A 19,172-nucleotide genomic window follows, 5' to 3' on the forward strand; every position below is an offset into this window, starting at 1 on the left:
TCAGGCAAAATTCAGTAAAGATATATGCAAAGTATCATATCCATGATACTTGGTGTTTGTTGAAAATAATAGCTGAGACGAGTGTTGCAGAATAGGGCTTGCAGATTAAAATGGAATAGAAGCCACACCATGACACACTTGCAAAACAATGCAAATATATTCAGGGACATACTAACAGTAAAGTAATTTTTAAAACAGAGAAAGTAATTATCCCACTCTACTTAAGCCTAACAAGTCCAGAGCTGAAGTTCTGTGTTCAGTTCAAGGCATTGCATTAATCACATAGGAAAAACCAGAGAACAGCACAAAGAAAATTTTGGAAAGGTAACCTTTGAAGCACCTTTTGAAGATCTCATCATTTTCAGAGAAAACTGAAGGGAGATATGAGAAGAGTATGCTAGAAAAAGAATGCTTATCAGTTTTTCACCATGGAGTAATAATAGTTAACTAATTAGAAGTAGTAATTTGTTTCAAATGAAACATAGGAGACTTGTTAAAAAAAGGAGATTTGTTTCAAACAAACAAAGGAGTTAGCTCAGAGAGGATCTCTGTCTGTAATGGTAGTACAGCATAAGAAATAGGCTACTGAGGAGGCTGTGAAATCTCCTTTTGTAAAAATGTTAAGAGCAAATAGAATATTCCTCAGCCATCTTCTTATTGACCCCGTTTCACTGGAGTGAAATGTAACTGATAGAACCTCTTGGGATCCCTTCCAGTTTTGTAGTTCTTTGGGGTTTTTTTTAGAGTTTTCCCCCAAAATAGCCTTTAAAGTAAGATTTTAAATGAAAAAAATTAACATTTCACTCTACCTGAAAGTCATCCTGCTTTTGCGCCTGGGATTGCAGGTGTATCATTGCTAAGCCTTTTCTTTTGGTCTTGGAGTAAATCAGTGATACAACTCCTCTTTACCTGTGCCCACAAAAGTACAGTGCTTATAGGTCCTAACAGTGATGGGATATTTAATCTGGGTTGACCTGTGTATAGCTGAATGATGCAAATGTATTTGATTTGCACAGAAGCACAAACAGACATTCATGCAAGCTAAGAAAAAAGTCTGACACTTCAAAGAATGTAAAACAGTTTGTGTTCTTGCAGTTCCGGGAAATAGCAAAACTACATGAGATATGTTAACACACTCCCCTCCCTCAATTCTCCCCACAGAATGGCTGATCATAGTCGCTGCTCTTGTGGCACTTGCATTGATTCTTGCAGTGTGCATTGCTGTTAACAGTCGGAGAAGGTAAGGTAGCCCCTTTACTTTTTCAAAACACACTGCCTTTCTACTTTCTTCATTGAGAGGCTTCAAAGCTTTGTGAAAGAGCAGAGTAACATAACACAGGAAAGAGGTTCCTCTGCAAAGGTCTGTGACTTGAGGTGTGAGAGCCCAGGTCACTATGTCCTACACAGGTCACACATCAGTCTTCACACACATGTGAAGTCAGTAGCTGTATAAACCATTTGGTCTTTACTTGTAAATGGAAAGTAACTGTATATAGATCACAGAGAATTAATTATTCTCTACCTATTACTTATTAATAGGAAAATCCTGTCCACTGAGAGTGAAAACTATGTGAGATGGACATAGACAGCAGCAACCACAGGATGAGCTGAGTATAATGCTCCACCATTAACAGTGTTGTCTGCATACAGTGTGAAGGGCTGTATTAGACAATTGCTGTCATAGGATTAATTTGTTCCTTCCAAACAAAAGGCAGTAACACAGTTGGCAGTCACAGGGATATATTCTTACATTGCTATTTGAGCACTCAATAGCTTTATTTACTCCACTTTACAGATGAAGAAGGTGAGGAATAGAAAGTTACAGTGATCTGTGCAAAGTTAGCCAGGAAATTTGAACAAAACTCTAGCCTAAAGGATAGGCTATAATGTCCTTAACTCTTTCTTTTCTAATGTTCTTAACTTTTTCTTTTCTCTGGGTGCTGTTCTGAGGTTACTTCTCATTTGTCTTAAAGGGCTTTTTGTTACTTGAATGTTGAACCCTTTAACAGAGTAACTATTTTCTACTTGAATGTTGAATTTGAACTTTTTTTATCACTGTAACCATATAATATGTGGAGATTGTTGTTCAGGAAGCAGTGAGCAAATTTATTCCTAGTCTGTTTGTTGCAGGAAAGCACATTTTAATGTTTCTGTGAAATATTGTTCTCCAAAGCATGGCATGGATGCTAGAATAAAGTACTGCCACTGTGGTGAGGGAGCAACACAGGCAGTCCCTGCCCATCATGTGGAAGGCTTCTATGAGACAAAACAGTGCAAACTAAATGCCACATTGGCAGACAGAGTAAACTGATACAGTTTTGCTCAAGTCAGTAGTGAGATACCACCTGGTATGTTTGCCCTATGACTGTATCCACAATATCAGTGCTTCTTTAATAGTATTATTAGAGACCTGTTGAAATAAGAAAGCAATCAAGCATATGGTGAGACAGAAAATTCTATAACTTTCTTTCTGTGAAGTGATTTTGGAGTTACACAGCCTGAACGGCATGGCTTATTGATTTATATGTTACTCTGTTATGCCTTTAAAAATAGAGACTGCCATTGTTTATTCCCCCATAACCCAGAGTCACCACAGGAACAGACAGGCAGGGCCACTATGGCTAATTATAGATTGCATCTGACAAGAAATGAAACAATCTCAGAGCTGTAAATTATGCCCTAGATACCATTAATGGAAACCATATCTTTTACTTCGAGCTTCTATGCAGCTGAGAGTGAGTTGCAAAGGAAGAAAGTTTATGTGGGTACATATATGTGTATGAATGCATGGATTAGACCCTAGTAGTATGTGTTAATCACTGTGAGGAAAACTTTTTGAAGCAGGGATGTACCCTGATATGCTTGAAACAAGTGAAATTCTTTCTTTCACTTTAGCAGGATCCAAATGATAACATGAATAAGTCAAGAATCCTTTCTTCATCTATTCTGATAAGTGCTGAAATATGCTGAAAATTCATAGAAAGTTGCTGTGCAGTCAGCATACTGCATGTTGAATGCCAACTAATCCAAAACTAACACTGCAGCACTGTTATCAGAAAACTGGATAGCTGAGAAAGGAGGATTGAACATTTCAGTGTTAGCTGAGCAGTAAGCTGAGAACGTTTCAAGCATTAGTTTATTTAAAAGGTGAGAACGATCTGTGTTTTTATTTATGTAATGCTGTCAGTTACACCATTTTTTAAATGAATGCAAACTGCGGCATCTCCAGTTTCAGTCTCATTCTGATTGTCTGAAAAAGCCTAATGAAGTGTAGGCCTTAGTTTCAAGGTAGTTAACTTCCTGATTCAGAAATCAATAGATTTAGCCATTCTAGTTAGGAGGTCAGTATGGCAGAGATTTCCAGCATTTCAAACAACCAGTTGGGCCTTCTCAGTAACTAGAAAATTGCTTGGCTATAGTATTTCCTTTTTTTAATTTTTTTTTTTTTTTTTTTTTTTTTAAATTGGTGTTGACATAAATTATCTTAACCAAAACCCAAAATGGCCAAAGTTCAGTGTGGTCCTATTTAGTTAGTTATTCCTCTTGTTGCAAAGACAACTGCTTCTGCCTGGTGCATGGTGTAAAAGTGTTAGGATCTCCTTCCAGGGTCCAACAAAAGATGCTGCCAAGCCTGACCACCACATCAGGAAAGACACTCTGAGCTGCTCTTTTGAGAGGCTGTGGAGCTCTACAGCTCCTCGCTGGCCTCTTTCATCATTTCATGGCTGCAGAGCAGGAATCATTCCCAAGAGTGTGTGTTACATTAGCACAGTGAACTGAGCTTCTTCAGATAAAATGACCCTCATCTATCAGTCAGTAAGCATGAAAAAAGTAATATTTCAGAAGGATAATAGTATAACTGAACTGCCAGATTTGTCATTCATATTGAGAATACTCATTTCATATTGAAAATATGTGTCATTTAAGAAAGCATTTTAACGTACAAATTCACAGAGACATTGTCCCTCTTAAGAGAGCTGTGCTTTGTATATTCAGTTTACACAAGGCTGTTGAAGGCCTAGTAGGATGTTCAGCACTATGTAGCCAGAGAACCATCTTAAGAGTCTGGGGCAAATCTGACAGATGTGTACCTTTTTATTACCCTGAAGAATACTCAGCCCATGTTGACCAGCATGCACCAGTTTTGGACTGTGACTTTTAAAAAGACTGACTCTGTGTGTGTGTTTTCATTCAGAACTACATATAGAGTTTATTGGGCAGCACTGCAGTGCATGTAACTTTGAAAGCACAGTAGCTATTCCCTACCTTAATATCACAAGGAGCTATGCTGTTGATAGTAGCAAGAGTAGTTCTCTGTATGTCCTTACTGTTGGGAGGCTTCTAGGCCTGACATGCTAATACAAAGAAGGAAAAAGTTATCTTGTATAATGAGGTGAGACCTTGATCCAAATTTTCAGCTGTCTCAAGAACTTGAGCATTTTCAAAGGTGTGGTCCCAAGTCTGGATTTAGAATGACCCTGTCCTTATAGTGGGATATATACAAGGTTCATAAATGTAGATATATCCAAATGTTAGAAAATCTTTTCCAGCTTTCAATAATGAATGTTATCCCTATCTGTAACGATAGATACAAATCAAATAAGTGAGCTCCTGCCAAATTTTCTGCATGTAACGGTGGATGCTTTCAAAAATAAAATATGCAGTATGGAGAAACTTTGCACTTTACATTGTATAAGTCTGCACTGGCAGACGCAAGTTTCACTTCCAAGCATCTTAAATACTGACTTTCAGCCTTTTTCTTATTTCTGTTAGTCTCCATTTATAGTACGTATTTTCTTTTTCTTTCTTTCTAGATGTGGGCAGAAGAAAAAGCTAGTGATTAACAATGGCAAAAGGGCAGTGGAGGACAGGAAGACAAGTGGATTAAATGGAGATGCCAGCAAATCACAAGAAATGGTGCACTTGGTTCATAAAGAGCAGTCAAATGACCGAACAGGAGCATGTGACGAATTCCTGACCGTTAATGAAACACAAAATCATCAGGAGCTTGACATGAAGAGTGGAGTGTAATGGCACCAAGTTGCCAAATAGATCAGAGCTGGGGAAATCAAAATCACATGGAACTTGGACAGGAATTCATAGATGCACTCTGCTACTGATGCCTTTTGAACATAATTAAACATAAATTTTATTCAATTTTTAATAATTTTAAAATTATGTCTGGGTTACAAAATTGATATTTGCTTTCTGAAATAAGCCCCCAAGAGTTGCATATTGTTTTTAGTTCCCAGTTCCTACACAGAGGACACTCACTGTGTCTTGGGTGTTAGGAGGGATGCAAGTTTACATCATTGTTCCCCAGATGGAGGGTCTTCACTGTGCGGAGCTACAGAAGTATCCAGTCACTCCATCTTACAGGCATCTAAGGTACTAAACTTGCCATGGCACAAGAATAAGTGAGGAACAAATGTGAAGAGCAAAAACCAAGTTTAAACCAAAAAGGCCTCCTATACAATGTCTAAAACATCTGAATCCTTCAGAAATGCCTTCCAGCCAGGAAGAGCAGTAGGTGCATTCAGAGTCTGCCAGTATAAAAAAAAGTGACATTTTATAATGATTTATGGCTTGGTCTGCAATGAGGGAAACCCAGAAGGACAAAATTTATTTATCTCTATTTTTAAATGTCTATGGGCATACAGCAAGTCTTCTTGGGAGGAGGAATAAAGAGATGAAAACATGAGCTGATGCATAATAAACTTCCATACTTTATTATCCTAACAATCTGTACAGTTATCCTTAAGTTTTTGAGGTGTTCATTGCACTTCCCCCTCGCTCCTTCATTGGTCATAGTTTGTGCATGTTTTTAATGAGTCTGTTAGTTAGGTTAATGAATAAAACAGAATGACCCCAGCTCTATCACACATGCACAACTCAAAAAATTGGAGATCATTAGGGAAGGTGACAGTATTTTATTCCTGAAGAATAGGTCTCTATCTTCTTCTGCTCCATTTTACTTAGGAGATGCTGAGCCTCATAAAACTTGTTTCCCCTATAACTATAAACACCAGTTTCCTGATATTTTAAAAGTTGTCTTTCTGTGATCTCGCTCACTTCCTCTAAATTCTATTTCATCCACGTCTTCCCCTCTGCTTTTTAAAAATACCGAAAGAAACATTGCTTGGTTATTGGTACCTGAAGTTCAAATTCTACAGAAAAGATCAAAGGAAATTAAAGGAAACTCTCGCAGCCATGTAATATAGTAAAGTAGCTGCAGCTGCATTGTTATATGCTTTTGTTTTGTTCTTATGTGTCTGTTATGTAAAGTATTTGTATTAAACTATGATGCTGTGCATTATATTGATATGAATTGTCAGAAAGAAAATTATTTACTACCAGCGGTCTGTGCCATTTTTAAGAGAACGCATTGGAATGGAGAGAGAATGTTAACTTCTAATTGGGCTGCCTCAAAAAAATGCAAGTAAAAACGATCTAAGGTAATTGCAACCAGTGGTCTGTGTCAGTTGTGGGATGGGGAATGTCCTGTAGCAGGGTTATTCAAGTGTTCCTGCTCAGCACCTGTCTCTGAAACTGTTCTGCTAAAGCATGTTATTTTATGTTCTCCATCTGAAGTAATTTGGAGGATGAGTATTCAGCTGGCTAAATACTAACATTAGCTAGCACAGATCTTTACTGAAACATAAAGCACAAGACTGTTGATTATATTTCTCAGTCAGAGCCCTCCAGCAGTTTCCTATGTGTTTCATTGAGTTGCTTAGTGCTCTGGTATCTGCAGGCAGATCTCAGAGGCAATTTACACCTGGGCAAAAGGTCCCAAGGTGAGGTGTGATTTTAAAGTACATATAGGATCTTTTCTGACTTTATGTAGGTCAGCATGTTTCAACTATGAACAGTCACACAGCTCGTGGTCCAAAGGTGTTCAAACAAGCTGAAGTTAATAGGGTCAAGGTGATTTACACTATCAGTACTTGTGGTCCACTGTCAAACTTCTCAGACCTTTAATGTATTTTAATACTGAACTGTGTAATGGGAAGTCTGTTGACTTTGTGCATTGATTTTTGTTTAATTCCTGTAATATTTTAAAGCAAGCTTTTCTATTTGTCATTATAAATCAAAATGATCTGTTGAAGGCTGTGTTTAAACTGGTGTTATGTATTCATTTCACTAAGTATGGTGAACCAGAGGAAGACTTATTCCTCTCTCTAAATCCTAATTAAATATAGGTCTCAATCAAAAGGAGATATTTCATTGTCTTGAAGGCTAAATTTTTCTTTAAAAAAAAAGAAAAAAGCTCTGGCATGTTATTTATCTCCCTATTCAGATGTTTAATGGAGAAATCCACAGACTCCTTCCTAGTTTATCTAATGTTCAGTAGCTATAAATGCATGGACAACACTGGTTAGATTCTTTTTATATTTTTAAATAGGGAGATGCTCAAGTTCTTTTTACAGAGGCAATGACATTATTTTATATATGCTGATTCTTTTTAGATTATGTCATGTGATCCATGTGTAATTAAGTTTCATTATAGTTACAAAACTAGATGGCTATTTCATGTGTGTAATATAGTACATATTTTTATTAATCTTGGATTTATTATTTGAGGGGTGGTTTGTCGTGTGTATGTATTTTTTATATAGAGCACTTGATACTTGCATATTTATTTAACAGATTAATCAGAATGGAAGAAAATATAATCTATAAATTGTAACTAGAAATAATATTACTAAAAACACATTGAACTGTAAAATAAGCTTCCAAAAATAAACTTGATTCCACACTGAGGATAAAAAGTAAGAAAGGCATTATTAGTGGGAGAGCATTCAGCAGGATAGTCATGTTTAGTACTGGTGAGCCAGGGGTCATTTTTTCTGCTTGCAAACTCTAAGCCAGGCTCAGCTGAATGCTGTGTGACCTTGTCTGCTCTGCCAGCTTCCCAGATTACTCTGGGACCTAGTCATTAACTCAGCTTCCCCACAGAAGCAGACTGCTTGGTCCAATTTAAGATCAGCCCAGTAAAATCTTGAAGACTATTCCTGGCTCATTGAACCAATGGCATTTGGGAGAGCACAGCATCCAGCAAGATCCAGCCCTTCCTTCAGGGTGCTGACAAACCAGCTGGGTCTTGGTATACCTTTGGTGCCTGGGAAGAATGAGGATCTCTCCTGAAAGTGCTGAGGAGACCAGGCTGGACTTAGAACAGACCCCACAATCAGCTTGTGTTATTCCTTTGTCTTGAACAGTTTTAAATAAACGTAATCCAGACCACCTCTTTCATGGAAATACTGTCTAAAGCAGTAAGCATATTTAAGAGCGGGATTGTAAGTTTTATAAGAATATAATAATTTTATGAAACAATCCGGGGTGATTGTTTGACCTGTATTTCCTTGAAGACTTTACAAGGAATATTTGATTAAAGCAGAGAGAGGATATGCAGCCATCATGTCTACCTGCATGGATGTTTTAAATTCTTTCTATAACATCTGTTCCAAAATTGTATTACTGCACAATGTTTTTCACATGATAGGGATGTCTTTTGTGTGTCCTTTGTCAACAACAACAGCCTCTACACTAAGTAGAAGCATGTTGCTGGAATATTGGTAGAAGACAACTACAAGTGTCTCTTTAGCACATAGAAACAATGCTGGGCAGGGACAGAGGTCAGTATATCATCCTGGTTAGGGCTGGTCCTAATTACTCTTTTTGTACATGAAGGAAGAAAATTGAATCTTCTGACAACTGTGTTCTTCCTCATCATACACAGATGCCAGGATATTTTGTAAGCCAGCAGTTAACGGGTTTATTTTATGCTATATTAGGCCACTAGCCAGTAATTATTTCTTAGCCTTATTAAACAATTCAAGGTTCTGGCTTCTCTGCTTGCAAGAGATTTGATTAGTCAAATACAAACTCTTTGGTTAACCACAGGTGCTGATTAGTTTTCCTGTGTGGAGGGGAAAAGGACAAAAAGGTGGCAGGAAAAGTGCTGTGCTGTGCTGTTCCTTGGGGTGCAGTTCCAGCTGTGTGGGAGTGGGTGACAAAACTCTTGTTCCTTACAGGGGGCAAGAATTGTGCAAAGGTATTTTGGGGGTGGGAGCTCTGGGGGATTAGGGACAGAGGGAGGATGCAGTCATTGGGAGACGAAGTAAAGTGAGAGTGAAACTTCTGGAAAAGTCTCTTCAACACCCCCAGGACACTGGCACTTGAATGTTTCACAGCTCCAAGAAGGAAAAAAGAATTGGCCTTTTCCTGTGAACCCCCCACCTCCAAGTGACCCTCTGCATTCACCACCTCATTTGCAAACTGATTTTGAATAATTTTCCCCTGGTAGCTTATTTCTCATTATTACTGTGCCATGCTGCATGTGGCATTCACCAACACCATGCTGAGAGCAAGCAGCTGTGATGATGAGAAATGAGAGGCAAAGTGCAAATTTAGCAAAGATGAGTAACAGTGTCTTTTGCACAGCACAGAGACAGTACTTTTTGTCTTCCCTGTCTCACCCATTTGGAGTAAGGTTAGCAATGGCAAGATTTTGAGAACATTTCTCTTCTTGCTCATCTTCCTGTTTTTAAAGTACCAGCCTTACATGAATCTTCACAGAGGCCAAATGTGCTGCTGCACAGTTTTTTGAAAAGTTGAAATTGAAGAAGTGAATCCATCATCAAAGAAGCCCTCCTGACCTCAAGGGAGCTGATTATTGTAAATTGTATTGTAGTGCAGGTAAAGCAGAGGCAGTGAAAACTTTACATGCGCTTTAAACACAGCCTTCTTTGAATTTTGTCTGGATGGTTCTTGCAAGCATTAGAAAGGTTTTGCCTGAGCAACAGCTTCAAGGAGTCTCAAACTTTCTATTAAAACTTCTTACTCTACAGTCAAAAGTGTTTTGGATGAACAAATGAATGGATTAAACCCATTTTCATACATTCTTTGCCACACAAATCTGCATTGAACGTTGATGTGAATGTCATTAGTTTTGTGTTTTCTTTCAGAAAAAAGAAAAACAAATTATGAAGTTTTGGATCAAAACAAGTCCACAAAGACTATCAAATGAGAAGATGAGTATTTTTTGTTTTCAGAAATAGACATAGTTTTAGCTGGTTTTAATATCCCAGATAGAAGATCTAGCTCTGCAAAATTACTTTTTTTTTTTTTTTTTTTTTTTTAAAGATTCACCATGCCTAACACATAATACAGCTTTCCCTTTGTACTAAAATGAAATTCTTACAAGCAATTTATTTCCCATTGGAAAAAATGTCTGCGTAAATTTACAGTAAAATAGGATTTGTCAAGTCAAATAGGATCTGATATAAATTTAAGTGCAAGTATCAGAAAACCCTCAAGCATTTTCTTATTAGGTAAAAGTCTAACTCTGAAACACCCACTTAACTCAGACTTTAGCTCAACAGCCGCTTTCTTCTGGTGCTGAAGCTGAGGCAAGAGGCTGCCTTGTAAGTGATGCCAAAGGCACAGCTGAAGTTAAAGGCGTGTAGGGTGGCAGTGGGAAATCAACATACAGCTCATAGGCAGTGGAGGCTCTGTACATCAAGCAGGTCCCAGGTCTGCCGAGTTAGTCCTGAAGTCCTTCAAACTCCCAAGGCAACCCAGGTCAGAGGAGGATGAGATAAGGCATTTTCCACCTCTTCTCCAGAGGCTGTAAGTTTTGAACCTGGCATCTGAAAGCCTTGCCTCAGGCAATCATGTTAGGGTGGTGTCAGCTTTAACACCCATATACTAGTCCCATGTTGCAGTTTATAAATGGTTTGGTTTCAGCAGAGTTGTAGCTTTAAATCTAAATTTACTTGCAGTCATTGGTGTACATCTAGCTACTCACACCACATACTCAAAAGGCTTTTTTTTCCCCCCTGGCTTAATCCGGGGGGGAAAAAAAAAAAAAAAAGCCTAAATAATTTTCATTTCACTGAGACTTCACACTTTCATTTTACCCAGAACAAACAGTAATAAACTGGGTATTTTTTGACTTGTGATTGGACATTAAGTCTGAGTTTATATTCACCACTTTTTATTAGCCTACTCTTTTCAATAACAAGCATCTGGCTCAGGGCTGCTGCTGCAAATTGCTAGCAGCACCCTTACTGTAACTCAGGGAGAGAGTTTTCAGCAGCTTTCAGCCTGAGCCTGTAGGATGAGTTTTTCTAAGGTTAGCCTATCATAGCTGAGCCCTGTATCCAAGACACAGTGATCTCAGCTGACAACAGCATGACAAGGGAGAGAAAAGTCTTCCTGCAAGTGCTCTGGACTACAACTGTCAATGATACAAGCCTCACAGCAAATCTCTAGAAAAAGTATGTTGGGTTCATTTTACTTTTTGGATCTACAAATGATTCACTGTTTTGGCTTTGCTCAAGCACTGGCAATGTATGTCTAAATGCTGCCTGTCTATCTGTACCCTACTGTGCAAGGACATGGGGTTTGTTTTACTGAAAAACTGTTTTACGATCATCCACTCAAATTAAGCATATTTCGTTTTGCAGCAGTAGGTCATCAGATTCACCAGTGGAGACATGTTTATAGTTATCAGGTATTTCCCTGCAGTTCTTTGGTGGTTCATCCTCTAGTTAATGTTTCTTTCATTCGTCAAGAGAAAGTCTGAAATGAACTCTTTGATGCTTGTTTGTTCAGCTAGTGACTTAAAAAACAAACTTACCCTTTGTTCAAGGAGGGTGACTTCCTGCCCCTGTGCAGAGGACAGATATAAAGCCTACCTGCAGGTTACATGCCAGTCAAAAATGAGAGAAACCAGGTTCAGAAACAGCTCACAGGGTCAGTCTGCTACTCATTAACTGTGAGTTAAAAGTGCGGGTCTTCCTCAAGGGAGCCTTTTTTAGAGCAATCGTCATTCATATGGAGAAATGCCTTCAAAATCCATTGCTAAAAAGTAAGCTAACAAAGCTTATTTGATCCTGGCAACTTAGGTAATACTAGTAACCTAGGTGAAACAGTGGAATGAATCTTGAGTAAATTTCCTAGCCCGGGCCCTCTTCTTTCCCCTTCACAGATTTGGGAGTCAGCTTTTCTCGCTTGCACATCTCCACAGCAGCATTTCTTAAGTGGTGTCCATGGACCAGGGGAGAGCAATCCATGGAGCACCTTTGGGCACCCAAGTAAGAAAAGAGCCAAGTGGAGGTAGATCAGTCTTACAAACAACTATGGGAAAGGCAAACATATTTTTAGTTCAGTCACAAGTGAGAATGAATAGCACAACACTGTGAAAGACAGACCCTAGGTTTCTTTTCTAAATACTTGTCCTTGTACTACAGAAGTGCCATAAACAGTGTGAGATCTTGTTCCTCTGGATCCCATCCCTGCAAGGTTTGGTGGGCAGCAGTCAGCCTTGTAATTTGTCTGTCTACGCAGACACATTTTGCTTATCACCACAGAACCTGCCTGCCTTGCTAACGCCACTGTGACCACAAGACATGATCTTGCGTGCAATCTAGTTTCCTTCCTGCACCTGCTGTAGCAGGAGAGTGCTTTTCTTGCATGCTGTCCACGTGAGACAGCAGACAGCTGCCTGCTGAGGCTGTGAAGCTGCCTCAGTTTTGTGTACCTGCACAGGACTCTGCACAGCTCGGGCGTGCTTCGGCAGCACAGTGGCACTAAACCCTGCTGGGGTATTTGTACATTCTTGCAGTATAAGTGCTTGTGGCAAATAACTCTTGCTAGCCCAACTGAGTGTAATTTTTAATGTTTTCCTCCTAAAGCACTGTAAGTTGGGGCCACCTGTTTCTTTCATATCCTTGTCCTGTTTACATGTACTATCTAATAGAAAGGAGAAGACTGTTTAAGGCTTAGCAGCCCTGAAGTGTTCTCTCAGGGGTTTTTTCATGCCTGAGACCGGATATAGAAATATTTGTTAATATGGGTCAATAATTCATGACTTTTATAGCACCTTATAGCAGATGTTTTCCTGTAGAGAGGGACACGTTCCAGATACAAAGACACTCCTGCAATAATCTGTTTCGGTAAGGCTGAGGACATGGAGAAAGAGGGTCACACAAGGGGTTTGCAAGGGCTTAGAGAATCAGCCTTTGGGGTATGTATTTTCAAAAGAGACAACTTCATATAATTGCAGAATTGGGTCCTGCATGGGTTGGGTTTTTTAGGTCATTCTTGCAGAAACATTGCTTTGAAAAAAGCAACAAACAGGTCACAGTGTCGAGCCTTTCATTTCAAACTTTTTCATATGATGTGTAATAAAAAAATAATCACCTTTTATTTGAAGGAATTCGAATGTACACAGTGCACATAAAATTATGTGAGTGATGGAGAATCCTGAGCACAATAAACTTCGGGAGGGAATTTTACGTCAGCAGCGTGCATTTATTAACAACATTTGTTGACGAGGCCAGATCAGGACGTTTCTGCTTCTGGCAGAAAGCAGCAACGTGGTACAGAAATGGCAGGAGATAGCTGGGGCCTCAGATTTATCTTTTGCCCAAAGATCTTTCTACTGCTGCATTAGCACTTGGTTTGTTACTGACTCAAAGGGCAGACCGCCAGCTGAAGCACTGCCAAAGCCACTTCCTGCTGTGCCTGGATTTTCTTTGGAAACTTCTCAAGTGGATGCTGGCCTCAGTTAGACTAGTAAGAAGTAAGCCCAGGGTTGTGCAGACTGTTAAACCTGACAACCTGGGTTTCAGCTATGTGTCTTGGTCACACAACGGTAGTTACGCTATTTCCATAATGTATGCTACTCTAAGCATAAATGTTGGAGCTTTCTCTCCATACTTGGCAACTGCCAGTCCTCTGGGCCATGGTTCGCTCCATGAGCATCATGTACTAAATAGAGTTGATTTCTTTACAAAGTGCTTCAGGGGTTCAGCTACAGGCTTTATTTATTACTTGTTTAGAAAGGCTATGAGGAAGAGATTTATTTTTTAGCAGCCAGGGGAGGGAAGTAGGTTTCTAAAGCAACTGCAACCATTGCATTGTATCTTCCTACTCTTCTAACATCTCTTCCCACTTCTCTAGACTTCATTGCCAAGATCTGTAGTTAGCGCATCCTGGCGTTTGTGGCAAATGAGCTCAGTTGCAGCTGGCACCTTGGAATATTTGGAGGAAACAGTGAGGGGTGAGATTTCTAACACTTTGGCAAAGTCGGGTCCATCTTCTACCCTGCCTGCAGTTTTCAGGACATGCAGCCTCTCCCATCAGACTGCTTTATGTAAACTTCTACCCAAAGTGTTCCCACATTGAGCCCAGGCTGACATTAAAACTCATGGATATAAGCCATGAAAATTATGAATCAACATTTATTGATGATATGTACATAAGGGGTACAACACTTAGTGAAATATTATATTCACAACTATTTCCAGTACAGAAAGAATGTCTAGTTTGTTTTATACATGAAAGTTACATAAATCAGTTCACACTGTAAGAAAGCATTAAAAGCAAATGACTGCTGATTGTTCTAAGGAGGAAAGGAGCTGAACTACAAAAACAGACTCAGTCTATGAGGCATTCCAACTACAATAGACAAGAACAGGGTACAGAGTTTGGAGAAATTTTACCATCTGCATTTATTAGTTTTTAAATAAACTGTGCTATAGATACCGTACAGTACATGATTTCAAAATCTGGGGAACTTTCTGAGTGTAAGGAAAAGACCAGCCTTATCCCTCTTCCTTTTTATCCTTTTTACATGAAACATTTCAAAACATTCCAGCTTGTACCTGGTCGCTTTGAAAAGGGGGCAAGGGATGATGAATAGGCAGTGCACAGAACTGTAGTGTGCAGTTCATACTGAAGCATCGTAATGGGTCTCACCAAGCAGGATACTTCCTGTGCTTTGGGGCCCGATTTTGATCTCTTTCCATTTACAGGGGATGATTATATTTATGAGAACCAGGCCCAGGGTATCTAGGAACGAACCAGCTGCTTCTTGCTGTCCCAAGCTCTTTCAGAACCACCTTCAGGTTTTGCCCCAGAAAGGTCTTATTTTCTCACAGATCTGAACTGTAGTCCTGATTTCAGAAGATTTTTGCCACTGACTATATACTTCATATGTCTGTTTTATGATCAGAGATACTTTTTATAAATAACACACCTGTACAACAACCACCACAGTAGCTCAAGAAGCATTTAGTTTTGCATTTAATTCCCAGTAGCTATTAATATCCTTTTTTAACAACGGAAGAAACAGTGTACCTTTGCCCATAAGTGTATTCATTTTTCTCAAGACTGCTCCTGCCAAGGGGATGAATCAGAGGTTCCTACTTTGACTTCTTGCGCACTCTGGAGAGAACCAGCAGCCCCTGCTGCCTGCAGCCTTGCCCAGACACAGCTGTGTGACTGCACTTGCTTTGCTGGCATCTGTGGTCAAGGAGGAACGGGAAGTGACTCAGAGGGATCCTGTGATGCCATGACGTGACTGAGCGTTGAATGAAGCACAGTGCACAAAAAGTCAAAAGCAGCCAGAGCATCCAGCGGGAATGCAGTTAGATGGATTTCCCCTGATACATTGTGCCAATTTAAACAGTGACTTACTAAACTTCTGGTGATAGAGTCCCAACATTTCAAGCAAACAAGAAGAAAACAAACCAGAAACTAATCTTTCTATGTGAATATTAATTCTTAATGTCATAACAACTGCATTCACACTGCAGCAAATCTATGCTAGGATCACTTTCACTCACTGCCAGGGAACTACACACATGCAGGTACTAACACATACCACACTGGTTAGATAGCTGAAAACTAAAAATAACATATTTACAGTAAGTTGGCTGCATACATGATTCTGAATGTTATCAGAACAGGATACTAAGCTGTGGAACCTAATCAGCTGAATGGCCAAAAGGAAACAAATCCAGACACATATGAAAAACAGAAAGTAGAACAAAATTTTAAAAGACAGTCTAATTTTCTACTATGGCTCAATACACAGAAACCAATTAAATTAAATTAAAACACTGCTACGCATATGAACCATTTCACTGAAATTACATGTTCATAGCTACATTATCTACTCTAAGTGCAGAGAGGCACTGGACATCATGCTTCAACAAAATGTCAAAACTGGTATCAATAAGGTTTTGCAGCTATTAGTAACTCAGCACTATCCTACCTGTGGTTCCTATTAAGATAATACCTGGTACATATGATTTAAAATACAATAAAAAGATTAAAATACAAGTGTATATCAACAGACTTCCTACATGTATATCTATTAGAAATTTAGTCTCTGAAACCTCAGCAGAATAACATGGCCTCACAGATTTCTGAATAGTTGAAGAGATACCCAGTATCAGTCACACTGGGACAGCAGTACTTGTTATTCAATGTTTTCTTTGTTTTGAATCACAGTCAAAGAGCTAGTAGGCTATAAAAGATTTTTTGTGATATAATTGTTATGAATATTTATATTAATTTCTTTTTATTCTTCTAAAACCAGTTCCTTGTTAATTAAATAGAAATTATTATAGCCACAGTCTTAATGCCAATAGATATTTACCTAATGGGAACAGATGACCATAACAGAGGAGCAACTCTCACTTGTCCTAGTCAAAAAATATAGTGGTTGTTCTCTTTAAAATACATAAGAAAGCAGGAGGTATTTGTATGGATGCTACCCAGTTACATTGGTCCCATGGTAGTTCTGTTGGTCCCTTTTCAAGAATGCAAAGGTAGGTGGCCAAATCATGAACTCTTTCCACAGGCTGAACTCATATACACTGTATTGTAGCAAGATGGACTGGGTACCTGCTAACATATTTTTTTTTTGCCTACCCAGATCTCCGGTTTTCTATAAACTGTATTCTGAGTTAGTCAATTACACATGATCAGATCCTAAGAAAGAACTGCAGGATTTGGCAAAGGTAACACAAGGAAAAATGACAAAAATGGGGGATGATTGCCCAAGACAGTCAATCTAGAAGATTGTTCAGATTATTATAACATTGTTCCATAACAAACTGCAGCATTTAAGGACATCTTGAAATTCCTATTTGCTTCTTGCATTTTGTGCTTTGTTTATAATTCATCACTAAACATAACAGAAAAATATTTCATCGATCCTAAATGTTATAAGAAAACTGGTTTTATTCTAAGGTACAGATCATCTTTAAAGGATTATCCCCCTACCTTATACTGTCATATAGAAAACATTATAAGAAAATACGTGTCTGTAAATTACAGATACTCAGTAATTTAGTTCAGTCTACACTGTAGTTTCTAGAGAACTAGTATAAACCCCTAAAACCTATATTAATAACTAAATCAGTATTGAGCATATAATATTTAACAATATAAATATATATGCTTTTTTTTTTTCTCATGCATTCTACAAGGTAGAGTTCACACCAGATATTTAAGATAGGAGCAGGATATGTTGGATCGAAGTGTATGCAATTATCTTTAAGAAAGAAGGACAACCTGTATTACACAAGAACTCACAAGCCCATACAAAACACCAAAATGGAAATGCTATAATCTACAATACTGACTGCAAAATCAATTTGTAAACAGAGTTTGCATACAGTCTTTGAAAAACTGTAGGAAAAAAACAGAAAAGAATGATACAAAAATCCCTGCAAACTATACTATTTATGTACAAAGCAATATACAGGTACCAGACAATCCAGGTTGTACGATGCTGCCTATGACAGTTTCCCTTTGTATAATGGTGCATTATTAAAAACAACTGCAGAACTCCTCAATTTTGAAAAATCAGACTAGAAGGATTGGGGACACTGGCATCAATCAGCATTGGCTCTGCAGCAGAATGTAGTTAGTACTGAAAGGGGATCAAAGGTTGGGTGAAGTGATCAATCTCACAAGTCTTACCTCCCCAAATCCTGCATTAGCCTGTTGGTTATTTCCATCCTGGACTGGAAGATACCTACTCAGTGTCTCAGTCATATGCTCTACGTTTATTCAGTGTCTGGAGCCTGGGTTTTCCATAAGATTCATAGTTGCAACTGCACAACCACTTTATCTGTTAGAATTTGTATCAACCGGTAGTGGGAAGTCACCAGGTTTCCCCCGAGCAGAGGAAGATGTCTCTGGGATAGTGGGCACATGCGAGGGATGGTTCCTTAGAGCCTTGTGCCAGGGAGCCCACTCATACAAGAAGTAAAAGAATTACCAGCGCCTGGGCACCAGCAGCAGGTTGACTCATTCATAGCAGCAGATTTCAATTTAACATCAAACATGATCAGGAGGAAAAAATAAGGGTACAGGCTGTACCCAGGCACTGTTGCTGGGGACTGTACCAGGAGTCCTGCTCAGAACTGCAGAGTCTGTGCTTTGTCTGAGGACCATGGAGAGATACAGCCTTGGTGTCTATGTGGGAAGAAAGATCAATGACTTTGGAAAGAATATGCACTAAATACATTGTTTCAGGTAAATTGTGAGCAGGAACATAACACTTTCAAAAATAACATGAAGCTGAGTAATTTGTTTACAGCTGGACTGTCTTCTTTGACACTTCGGTATTGCAATTTTTTTTTTTTTTTTTTTTTTTTTTAGTACTTGAAGCTACACTCTATATATCGTTATTCAGACAAAGGAAATCAGGTAAATATTTTCCTTCAAAGTCATCAATATGACTGGAGAGAATAAAATAACTCATCTTCCTGAGAGTGCTTTCTGCTGGGAATGGGAGCTTCTACATAGTCTTACATGGTGATTTATAGCTGCAGTGAATTGTCCCAATGGACTATACACTTATCATAATAACTAATATGAAAAATACCTTAATCGTGGCCTTAGAAGTCACAGTAATAAAATGAAGGATAGACTTCTGGCTCATAACAGAATAATATTACAGTACATTTTTATAAAGTGCCCTTATTTATCCTTCTGTAAATTAATTCAAATGCAGCAATAAAAATAATTGAATGGAACTTAATGAAATGAGAAACAGTTACACCTTTACATCTCCACAAAAGGATTCTTCTGAGCCCAGCACTAAAGCTCAGAGCCTTTTGAAAGATAATTACAGAAGTGAATGTCAGAGGTGAGGTTTAATACTGCCTATGGTTTTGGGGATTTGTGCGATTGCTGCTGTGTTGCTACAACAAGGCTGCAACAACACAAGTGAAGGCAAGGAAGCAAAGAAAATCCGGGCAATTGCCAGAATAAATTTATTCAAACACTGTCGCTGCAGCTTCTCAGATGAACAGTCTGCTCTTCTGAGTATCTACTGCTGGAAAACTAATGACCCT

The 19,172-nt window shown here is 38.7% G+C and overlaps 1 protein-coding gene across 1 annotated transcript in view; it reads left to right on the forward strand.

The window, feature by feature from the left end:
• Positions 1-7,787, forward strand: part of CD44 (CD44 molecule (IN blood group)) — a 66,210-nt gene extending 58,423 nt beyond the window's left edge. The window contains exons 8-9 of the mRNA XM_075712664.1: positions 1,162-1,240; positions 4,815-7,787. Of these exons, the coding sequence (XP_075568779.1) occupies positions 1,162-1,240; positions 4,815-5,031 (296 nt within the window). The 3' untranslated portion in view covers positions 5,032-7,787. The remainder of the gene's footprint in view (positions 1-1,161; positions 1,241-4,814) is intronic.
• The last annotated feature ends 11,385 nt before the right edge of the window (positions 7,788-19,172 follow it).

This window comes from Pelecanus crispus, chromosome 6, assembly GCF_030463565.1.
Source record: "Pelecanus crispus isolate bPelCri1 chromosome 6, bPelCri1.pri, whole genome shotgun sequence".
NCBI lineage: Eukaryota > Metazoa > Chordata > Aves > Pelecaniformes > Pelecanidae > Pelecanus > Pelecanus crispus.